Below are 11828 nucleotides of genomic sequence, written 5' to 3'. Positions count from 1 at the left end.
TATATATATATATATATATATATATATATATATATATATATATATATAGATCTTGCAAAATTCGAAGCAAAAATAAGAAATTTAAGAAAGAAGTTTTTGAAATATCCAGATACTCAAAAATTTTGCCATTAAATTAAAGCATTCAGAGCTATGAATTACCCTTTCTCATTGTGATCTAATACTTGGACAAAAATTAAATGAAACATATAGACAGAGAGAGATCAAAATCCGACAACAGAATACTGAATACAAATAAAAGTTAGCTTTGAAAGCTATCATGCATGTAAGAAATGCATACATGAAACGGAAATCAAGGATTAAATACAAATATATATGACTGTAAGTAATCCCATTCTTAATTCTAATTTAAATGTTTTACATATATAGCCATGTTAAATTTTGCAGAGTTATACAATCTAAATGTCTTATTTATGTAAAATGTTAAATTTCACAAAGTTATAATATGGTATGTTTCATAAAGTTACAAATGGAATTATTTGGAAAATTTCATCTTCTTAAATGACCACTATTTTAAAGTAAATTCTTAAACAGATACAAGAATTTCCATTGATTCAGTTCTCTTTTGCTCCGTTTTTAAATTACCAAACAGTGACTGGAATGCATCTTTGTAAGCTAGAGAGTGCACGCCTTTATGTCGATCAATTTCAGTGTTTCTTTCTTCTTTCTATAACAAAAGATTTTAAAAATTTGAACTATTCACACAATGCTACGATAAAATAATACTATTCAAGAAAAAGATATTATCCAATAAGGCCATCAATCAACACCAGGAAGAAACATTTTTGAAATCAAGGAAAAAGAAATTCCAAATTTTTTGCATTTATTTCTCAAAAAGTCATAAAAGTTCATTCATAAACTAAAAACGTGCTACCTTTCGATTATTTGACGTAATACTTTCAATGTTCTCAAAAAGTGACGGCCATCCTCCGCCTTGATAATATCTGGTACAGAATCGATGTATGTCAATTCTTAGCTGTAAACAAAAACAGAACATTTTTATATACCAGCTAAAATAAATGCAGATGTGATATATTTGTTAGTTTAGAAAATTCAAAATGCACTTTCGTCAACTAAAAAAAAGGGAAAAAAAACTAGCTTTTAAAGAACTCTCGTAAATGATAAATGATAAATGCTTGAAATTACTATCACTAACTTCAAAATACACGATGTATGAATACCAATGAAAATGAATGATTACAAGATTGAGAAACATAGCATTATTTATGTTGAAAGAATATATCGCGCCTTTACATTAAAAGAATTAGAGTAGTTCAACAAAAAATAATCAGGTTCAGAATTCAAAATACCTACGTCGGCAATCCGTTGATTTATATGGGCAATATTTCCAAGATGCTTCCTTTTCTCCAGATCTCGCTTTGATTTCGACTGTGATATATCAGCAACATATGGAATTTGATAAAATCGTGAATCCTAAAAACTCATATAACAATTTAAACTTCCCACTACTCGAAAAAATTTCCACCATTCATATTAAATAACGGTAATTTATTTATTTTTCTTAAATAAAACTAACAGTTAAAATATTTTCTGCTCTTCTATATAATTTATCCAATTCGTCTTTCTTCGAAACTTGCACTGATTGTAATGTTAACTGGCCACTTATATCTGATGGAATTATTACTGGATCCATCATATTCAACATTTGCATCCTTTCATTTGCCTTAAAGTAGCGAATTTTTAAGCGAATAACTGATTATCATAGGAAATCCACCTTTTTTTTTACAGTTACTCTACTGATTTCCACTTCTTTACCCGTAATTATTTTATTGATTATCCAATTTATAGTTGAAAATAGCATAATGCAATATGAAATAAACTCTGCATTCCAAATATGATCATTCTTCATCATCCATAGATGTAACTGCTTAAATAAAATGATATAAATTATTGCTTAACTTTAAAATTAAAATTGTTAATGGAAAATAGTCAAATGGTCAAAAAGTCAATCAACTTTCATCTACTGTTATTTCAACTACAGGAAATACACATGATTACTCATCCAACTTCTCCGAAAAGAAGATGACACATCAAATGTTAAACCGTTAGTCATTTAATTCATTTAGTGATTTAAACTGCTACACTATCTCAATTATACTGTCAACATATTATATATCAAGGATAAGATTATTTGATCTAGATCATGGCAGGTAAGAGAGTTTTAATAGAGCCGTTGCAATCAGTTTCCTTTCACGAATATCAATAGATTGTCTGTGTTATACATTTTGATTGAATTTGTATTTCTAAATTTTTACCAAACAAGAACTGAAAAAAAAAAACAAGGAAAAATATCACAAATCATTCTGTCAAACTTCTTCGCACCGTTGCATATTTCATAATTTACAAATGACTGAATGGTAAACAAAAGGAAAACAACTTTATAATACCTTTAATTGTCGAATATGTTGACAAGCCCATGCTAATGCTACTTTTGCTTCTTTAAGTTCATTTTCCAGACAAGCCAATTCGTTAGTTTGTTCAGGAGTAGATGGACTAGAATCGTTTGGTGTGACTGATCCTTGCATTTTCGGATGATTCATCGCCAAATTCAAGGTTTGTAGTTGCTTAAAAAAGGACTCAATTTCATAATTTTTGCATTATAATTATACAGTAATATAATTTTACAGAAGTTTTTATTTTAAAATACCACTATTATCTCAATCCCTAATATATTTCACATTACGTATATTAAAATTTTCGTTCTCCCTTCTGTTCAAGCACTTTACAGAGTTATTTGTTACTTTAATCATATCCTTATCATAAAGAACAGTCAACTGTTAAAAGATAACTCTATTAACTGATAAAAAGAAAACCACAATCTAATAGTTTGGATCAAAACATAAGATGAGACGACTTACAAAGGATTTCTCCACTAAATCACAAAATCATTTTTAGATCTGCTTAATTATGGACAATCGGTAAATTTCTTATTTTTTTTGACAAGAATATAGTTAAGGCAGAGTAAAATCGATTGCACAATCATTGCATGCGACTTTCCAAGTGACAAACATGATGTAAAATTAGTAAATGTAAGCAGCTATAAGCAAGAGAGAAGGGCATGGAAGAAAACTCTTCTAAAACATTGGATGAAGTTTAGTGAATATAATACATACACTTAATACTTTTTTACTGATAGTTCTGGCACGGTTTCGTAATTCACAATTTTCTTTTTCACAAACATCAATTTCATGCTGCAAAGTTTCCAACGTATCTTCGTATTCTCTGCAACAAAGAGAAAAGTAGAAAAGTGAAAAGAGCAAGATTAAATGAGTGAAAAAAAGAGTTATTTCATTAAAAGATAATATTTGAACTTTACCAAAGACTACTGATTAACTGAAACGCACTTATAGCATATCATATACAATATGAAATCAATTGTAAAATTACAAAATTTTGTTGACACATGTAACTCCAATTCGGTTTCGAAGCATGGGTTAGTAAAGTGATTGTCAGGTATACGAAAATAGAAGCAAAGAGAAATAATAAAGAAAATTAGAACGAAACAGAATCGAAGTATAACAGAGATACAGTTCCCTACCAAATCTCTATTCACCTTTTACAGTATAACTATGTATTTCTTAGTGTCAAAAAATATGAAGGCATACATACATCTACTTTGTAATCTAGAGGTTAGCTATTCGTGCCCAACCATGATCCGATCACTTATTCGTAATGGATAAATCTGAACTTCTCTTTATGACCATATTCCAAAAAATCTGTCGGCCATTTCATCGATTTAGCGAATCCATTTGATTTATGTAGATTCCTTCATTATAAAATCTTCATAACCTAGAAACTTACATTTTTGCTTTCTTCAACTGGTCACGTAAATCTTCATTTTGTAAATGCAATTTCTGCATCTCAGTTTCATCAATTTTTCCCATCGATTCTATTTTACTTTCAGCCATTTCCAAACGTACCTGAAAGAATAATATATATAAGCAAACACAATAAAGGTAAAACTTTATTCACTTTATTTCATTCTGGGATACTGGAGTACATGAATTAAATTCAATTAAATCAGTTAGATACCTTAGCCTATTCGCATGATAAGAAATAGGATTAGTACGTTAACATAGCCTCTAGAGGGAAACAGTACGACCTTTTAGGAAAGTTGAATATACCTTGTAATTACTAATATCATCAAGCTTGGCTCGAAGATTGATTTTCAATTCCGTTATTTCATTTTCCTTTTTTCCAAATTCCAACGAAGTTTCTCCGTTTCCAAAGCATCTTGTCTTCGAACATTTGCTCGTTCCATAAGTGGAGATGAAAAAGACTACAAGTAACTTTCGTTACACAATAAAAGTTTACTAGCCATTTCCAATAATCAAAATTTTTCTGTTAAAACTGACACTGAAATTTTCTGTGTACTTGGACTGCAAACTCAAATGTTTTTTTCAAAACAATATATAAAGAGAAATAGAAAAGTTGAAAGTCAAAGTAGCAAAGTCAGGGGAGGGTAAGAAAGTTTCCAGGACTATTACCATCCTGTAATTCTAGCACTGGAAAGCATGAAGCACGCAATGATTTGATCAAATCAATATTTCAGAGAGCAAGAAACCCATAAATAACGCAAAGAGTTGATCTATTAATTTTAATTAGGCAATTCATTTTCCACAATTGAAAAAAGATTAAGTCTTGACATAAACAAACCTTATCTACCGGATTGTTGAGTAGTTTCACGTTATCAAAGTTTTCAATCAAATCAGTGATAATATTTGGTACGAGTCTCATATATTCACTGAAATTTTAAAACTGATTAGTGTTCAAATCTTAAAATTTTATTCTTCCATTTATAGATTCACTTTCATTTCATTTTTTTTCTTTGAATCACTTTTACTCTTAATAAACATTTTACTTCCATTTTTTTTATACGCCAACTTTGACCTCCACGTTCTTCTCCCCCTTATTTTTCGTATTAATTAATGAATTTTACGGATTTTACCTCGACTTTTGCAATTAGCATTGTCTCATTCTACCATGTAAAGTTGTAGAAGTTGTAGATTCCACCATGTAAAGTTGTAGAAGTTGTAGTAATTGGTTTTATAACATGTTGGTTCTTTCTACGCTAATCTTATTTTTAAGAGTTTTTACTATTATATGCAAACTTACTTCAGAGCTCCTGTAGCTTCAGCTCCATTTAAAGGACCATGCACTTTTTCCACAGAACACAAAAGAGCTTCTTGAATGCAATTTTCTTCCAAACTCTCAGCCTCTAAAATATGATTTCTAAAAATGAACAAAATCAATTCACTCCAATTCAATTTATTGCAAATCTGCGGACTATCTGTCTCTTCGACAAGGAAATAAATCTTGCAGCAGCAAAAGTACAAAAAAAAAAAGAAAAAAGGCAAAATTCGCAGCAAAGCTATAGATGTAAACGACTTCAAATCCTTTTTCAGTTTCATTCTTCTATTCAACTAATAACGACCATGGATAAAAAGAGAAACCTAAAAGTGTTACATAAGTTCTACTAAGCAGAGACCTGTGATGGTGCTCAACTGAATAGTTGTAATACTGCATAAATTGTCAAATATTGAAGCCACATTTTTGAACGATGTATTCAAATTCGTAAGTTGAATTTCTAACTGAAACGAACCAATAACTCGAAGGAAAAACAGTGAATGGACGAAAAAGACATGTTGATAATTTCAAGATCTGTGAGAATTTGTCGGAAAGAACGTGAACCAAGATCAGAATAACGCAAAAACAAACATCTTGAGTGAATATAAAGTTTTCACCAATCGAGATACGATTTTTTAAACGCATACAGAGCTGCTCACATCTCTCCACCCATTTCAGCACCGATTTCATATACTCGTTAGTATTATTCTCAGTAGCAAACGACTAAAATGATGAGTGATAAAAGTTAAAGATAAAATTAAAAATAAATGAAGCAGTGTCCTCTTTTAATGCTTATCAGTATTTCTGATCATTAATTGAGAAAGAGAAAACATCAAATATAGAAAAACTTGCAAGAGTAAAGATAATACGCTGCGCATTGATTTTCACCCAGAATAATCCTTGGAGATGTTGCATACAGGCATCCAGGAATAATTGTTTGGCATCATACCATTCTCGAGAAAAGTGAACAGACAGTATATTCTGTAAAACTTTATCACACCTAACAGATGGATTGTAGTGAATGGTTTCAAATCTTTCACACGGGTAACTATTGAGCTATATTTGGCAAGCAATTCTACTACCAGTGGAAAATATATTGCTTCAAAGTTCGCAGTAAAAGTTCTGGAACCAGAGTCATTCGGATTTTCAAGAAGATGTTACCAATATTATATTATAATATTATATTATAGTAAGTAGAATTTAATATCTATAGATGTAATGCATGAATTTTTCAACAGCTCTGATATTTCGGTCCAAAAATCATCCAGACATTCAGATTTGCATTCCATATTAGATTGGAATGAACAGGAAAGAGCCGCTACAAAACACCGATTGTCTTGAATTTAGTGGCACTTCTATCATATGTATATCAAAGTCATTCTACTTTTGAGACAATATCCTGCTAAGGCATATGGTAGAATCTGTTGCCATCAAACTGTGTACACTTTAAATTTTGATGCTTTAACAGGCATAAGGATTTTCAACTATGATTCTAAATTGTTAAAATTAAATTTTTCAGAAATTGAGATCTCAAATCAATTTTTTATCTTAATTTTTGGACTAGTATTGCAAGAAGGAAATGAACCTCTAAATGATTGATTGCTTTATTAACACCGTCGATCGAAGTGTTTTCATCGAACTTATCACTCCTAAGTAAATCAATGCACTGATCAATCATTCTTTCCTCCTTTCCAATATCATTTTGTAGTAGTGCCATACGTGACAGTCGCTCTACTGTACATCGATGCACTATACTAAAACACTTTTCGTATTTTCTGTATTTTAACTCATAACAGAATATATTATTTGTTAGTCAAGACATGCACTGGAGATGAAAGACCTGAATTTCACATATACTTTTGAGTTTTAAATGCGCCAACGTTACTCAAAGCAGAACCTAAAAGGAGATCCGTTTAGCAAAACATAAGAAAGTTTACCTTTCACATTGCCGAATAGCACAGCCGAAACTGCTCAAGAAAAATGAAAACTTTGCACAGTGTGCCCACTGTTCCGCTTTGTGACTTTTCGTAACGTGCTCACGACGTAGTCCGCCAGGTGCATATGGGTACTATTAAAATGTACAAGTTTAAAGTTTTGTCAAAATTTGAAAAAAAAATAAACTAGAGATTTACATAAGTCGATATCCTACACGCACAAGCGATATCTAGTGATACCTTAAGATTTAGTAATCTTGCCAGTAAAGTTATTTTAGCTGAAAGGCGAGAGCAGCGGATGGTCAGGAGAACTGCATCACCATCTCCTAAAAGAAATCGAAAATTTATATCACAAGAGTTTTAAGTAATAAAAAAGAAACAATTAAATCCCTACTGACCTCCTGGTTTCGTGAAATTATCGGGCAGAAATGTTTTCAAGTAATTCGACAGTTCAATTTCATACTTCAATTCCAGAGCACACACCTCTCTATCCACAATCTGAAATTATTTCAATATCAACAGAAATTTCCAAAATTTGGAAAACTATTCAACAAAAGAAAATTTCTGCAGAACTTAAATTCACACAAAAATTTTACTTCAGCAAATGTTCGGGTAGCTGTAGTAAGATGTGTACTTTGTGCCGATATTCCGTCATTATCCTCCTCTCCTTTCAGTTGTTTGTTCAGGTTAATGATCTGAAATACAACATAATCTATAAAAACACAACGAAGCACAACGAAATATAATGTAATAAACGAGACTCCATGCAACCCAATAACAATATGAGAAAAATCTATGGAAATAGGATATGATTTGAAGAATTGAATTAGCAAGAGAGCAGAGAAGATAAAATTTGCTGGTCTAATTGAGATAAAAAACGAGATATATTCTGTTTCAACAATCTTGTAATTCTCGAAGAGAAAATATTGATTAATAAAAGATGAATGTTTTCCGACACATACAAAAAGAAAAAAAGAAGAAAAAAAAGAAACAAATGTAATGGATCAGCAATTAAAGTGTAGTTGAAATATGCTCAGTGAACAGTTATCATATGCTCCTTGTTTTCATGAATTTGGAGCAAATTTTAAGTTTACAGAAACTTCGAACTTACTTCATCTTGCTTCCCCTGAATTTCTTCATTCATTTCACCAATTTTCTGTCGAAATTTCATGATCATTTTTTCGTATTCATCCACCTGTTCACCATATGCTTTGATTTGCACCAAGAGCTACAATGTGAATAACAAAAAATATACTCATTGCTTAAGTTTCTCAAAATTGGCAATTAGAAAAAAATTACTGGAAATTACTCATTGTCATAACTCACATTACTAATCCGACTATTTGTCAAATCCAATTCCTCTCTAAGTTCCTTTTCAGATTCTCTTTGTGTTTCAAGAATTTCCTCATCCATCGATCTGATTGCCTCATAATCTTCAACCGTTTCTTCTAGGGTACTGCAAATTTTCCTGAGTCTTTATTTTTTAGCAGCAAATAAAATAGATCAGTGAATTCAAAACCAGTACGCGAAGCACAACTTTCGATTCTGAGAAACGATAACTTTCTGATAAAAAAAGTCCAGAGAGACTAATTCCAGCTTGCTAACCTTAGCTTTTTTTCCAGATCCATATTTTTGACTGTCAAAATCTCGATTATTTTCTCACTGTCCGCTGTTGCATCAATCTGAAAAGCAAATTTCACAATAAGCATACATCTTACACATCAATATATCATAGCCTAAAACGAATATAATTATCCATGCACTGATAACAACAGTTTCCTAAATATTACAAAAACAAAAGCATAGTCAGCTGAACATCACAATCGATGTGCTGAAGCAAAAAAAAAAGAAACCAACAAAAAAATGGATTTTAGAACGAATTGCTAGTGATCTGAAAATAAAAAAAAACGACATGCACACTTACCCTTTCACTTATATCAAACAACTGCAACAATTCGTAAAAATTATAAACAAAATTTCCCGAAGGACACACAAAATATATGAGATGACCCAAAACATGGTGAAAATTACCATAAAATTAAAAAAATCACATCCTACTAACCCGCTCTCTTAGAATAAGTATTGTCCGCTCGGCTTTCTGAAGTTTATTTTTCAAATTTTCACAAACTGTCACTAATGCAGTAGATTCATTCTTCAGCGTTTCATTCTTTTGAGTCAATTCTCGTTTATCTTCTGCTAACTGACCGATAGCATCGCGCATTCTAAACAGTAATATACTCCTGATAAAGTCTGAGTAAATATACAAAATCTGTAAGAATCCAGAATTCTCAAATAACCATAACATAAGCTAAATGCCGAATCGATGGAACTGATTAAATAAACTCGAAACTTCGATCAAGCCTACCTTACTACTGCTTCTCGTAATTTCATATTTTGACATTCCAACATTTTGAATTGAATTCCATCATCCTTTAACAAAACATCCATTTCTAGAGTACTGACCTTGAAACGAACAGTGCATTCTGAATTTGCTTAATTTTCCAACCCTCTTTCTTTTAACACTGCGAATCCTAGCAAAAGAATACGAAATTCCGAGAATTTTAGTTAACAATTCAATTTAAGTTTGTTAGTGAATAATAAGCTCATACTTCGTTATAGCATTCATCAAATGCAGTAACGGTTCACGATGGAAGAACCAAACCTGTGATATATCGTTTTCTCTTAGTTGAATTTCACTTCGAGATAAGTCCAATTCTATTTCCAGTTCTTGTACACGCTGCTTCTCGGTTTCAATATCGGCCTTCAAGGATTACCTTTTTTTAAAGACAGCATAGTTTCGCTACGAATTTACAATTGAATACAAGCATTTATTGGAGATCTGCAGTCAACTTTAATTCTCAAACTAGCAAACAAACATTTATTTCATTAGCAAACAAACTTCCAGAAGTTCAGCCTTCTCTTCAGCCAATTCCTTCTCAATTGTTGCCATTTCCAGTTGTTCTTCAAGTTCAGATAAACGTTCAAGCTTTTCCTGATCTATTTTTGTCAGTTCAACTAATTCCTAAATGAAGCTTGCACCTTGAATTTTTCGAGAAATATTCAATAAAAAGAAATAAGAAGACCTATAATTACTTTTCTTTACCATTTAGGGTTCAAATGTAAAGCAAGTAATAAAACAGTAGAAATAATTAAATTATATAAGAAGCATAAAACCTGTAAATTTTCAATAACACTAACAGAAATTCAGAAATTTGGATTTAGTTAATGGATCCTTCCTTTCTCAATTCTTATTTCTTATACACTCCAGTTCAAGCTGATGTATCAAATTTTGGATTCACCGCTGATTTAAATGAAACTGAAATTTCTAAGGTATTTCTTGAAAATTACTTGACTATTATCATTTCACACCGCAAGAAAATATCCTGGCTAGATTTTTAGGGGATTAATTTTAAAAGAATAATAACAATTCGAGTAATGTACCGCTTGCCTAAATATGTAGAGCATTACCTTTTCCTTTTCCTGCAATCGCCGTTGTAATTTTGAATTGCTTTCAACTAATTTAATTTTGAATTCACGTAATGCTTCCAATTCAGCAACATTTCTTTCATATTCCGTAAGTTTCGGATAATCATCTTTTCGTTTCTGCCTTTAAAATTTGAAACTTATCAAACGAATTATGCGAATTTAGTTTGTAATGTAAAATTTTAAATCAAGAATATTTACTGATATAAACCACGACCTAGATGCAAAAGTGCGGGAGGATTTAGAAAAATTGAAATTCTAATTTCAGGACAAGGGAAAGTTTTAACTACATGAAATTCTGACTTGCGTATAGGGAATTACTTATGTTCGCTTACGTTAATTAATCATGTTATTTCATGTCTATTTTTTCATGATCTTCCAAAGAAAAACAAAAGCATAAAATCCCATCTTAAGAATCAAACTGAAATATTACTAATGAAACAATAGCACGTATATTAAATTACTTCAATGTTTCGAGCTTTGCCGTCAGATCTTTGTTTTCAATACGGAGCAATTCGATCTCATTCCTATTCTCGTCCATCAAGTTCGATTTCAAATATTAATCTGAAAATGGAATATAATTCAAATGCATGGATAAAGACGGAAATACATTGAACAGGACAAACGAAATGTTTCACGTAAGGATTGGCATGAGTAAATAATGGATAAAATCCTGACGATTACAAGGTCACTACTGTGATCGATAATGAGAGTAGAACTGTTTCTAAAAAACCATCATGAGAATAAAGGTTAAGAAGAAAATTGATATGAACAAATTATCAGGAACAAAAATACCAAAATAGGATATTATAATCAGAATAATACTTACTTGATTTTGAGCCATAAGTAAGGAGAAAAAAAGATAAGCAAAAAAGAAATAATAAAAACCAAGGAAGAAATGATAAGCAGAAAATGATAAAAAATGATAATCAATTTAACAAAGTGGATGACATTAAGTAACTAGTGGACAATGGAAGTATTATATTATTAAAAAAAGTAAATAAAATCAGAACCAATTAATTTTATAAGTATTAACAAAAAAAATATAAATAAAATGGGTTAAAATTTCGTCATAATTAATTTCAAACTATAAACAATTAGTTTTGGTTATATTATATTAAAGTAATACTATATTACATATATACATATGTATATATATATACATTATATATTATACATATATATATATATATATATATATATATATATATATATATATATATATATATATATATATATATATAT

At 30.5% G+C, this 11828-nt stretch overlaps 1 protein-coding gene across 1 annotated transcript; it reads right to left on the bottom strand.

Moving 5' to 3' along the window:
- Nucleotides 1–544: 544 nt before the first annotated feature.
- On the bottom strand, nucleotides 545–11153 carry LOAG_08768 (hypothetical protein; the record flags this gene model as incomplete). Its single annotated transcript, XM_003144298.2, has 27 exons — nucleotides 11048–11153; nucleotides 10569–10707; nucleotides 10000–10122; nucleotides 9763–9861; nucleotides 9466–9563; nucleotides 9163–9322; nucleotides 8706–8782; nucleotides 8427–8556; nucleotides 8212–8328; nucleotides 7697–7795; nucleotides 7499–7598; nucleotides 7341–7426; nucleotides 7104–7234; nucleotides 6752–6920; nucleotides 5998–6147; nucleotides 5758–5889; nucleotides 5528–5630; nucleotides 5155–5257; nucleotides 4696–4783; nucleotides 4164–4277; nucleotides 3841–3959; nucleotides 3153–3261; nucleotides 2427–2603; nucleotides 1556–1702; nucleotides 1333–1452; nucleotides 893–994; nucleotides 545–685 (listed from the first exon to the last, which is right to left on the bottom strand). Exons 1-27 carry the CDS (start codon nucleotides 11122–11124, stop codon nucleotides 545–547), a joined length of 3210 nt encoding a protein of 1069 aa, XP_003144346.1. The 5' UTR covers nucleotides 11125–11153.
- Nucleotides 11154–11828: the final 675 nt, after the last annotated feature.

The sequence above is a fragment of the Loa loa genome (genome assembly GCF_000183805.2).
Source record: "Loa loa unplaced genomic scaffold supercont3.214, whole genome shotgun sequence".
NCBI classification, from domain to species: Eukaryota; Metazoa; Nematoda; class Chromadorea; order Rhabditida; family Onchocercidae; genus Loa; species Loa loa.
Note: the sequence above shows the minus strand (reverse complement) of the source record. Positions and strands in the feature narration are given on the sequence as shown.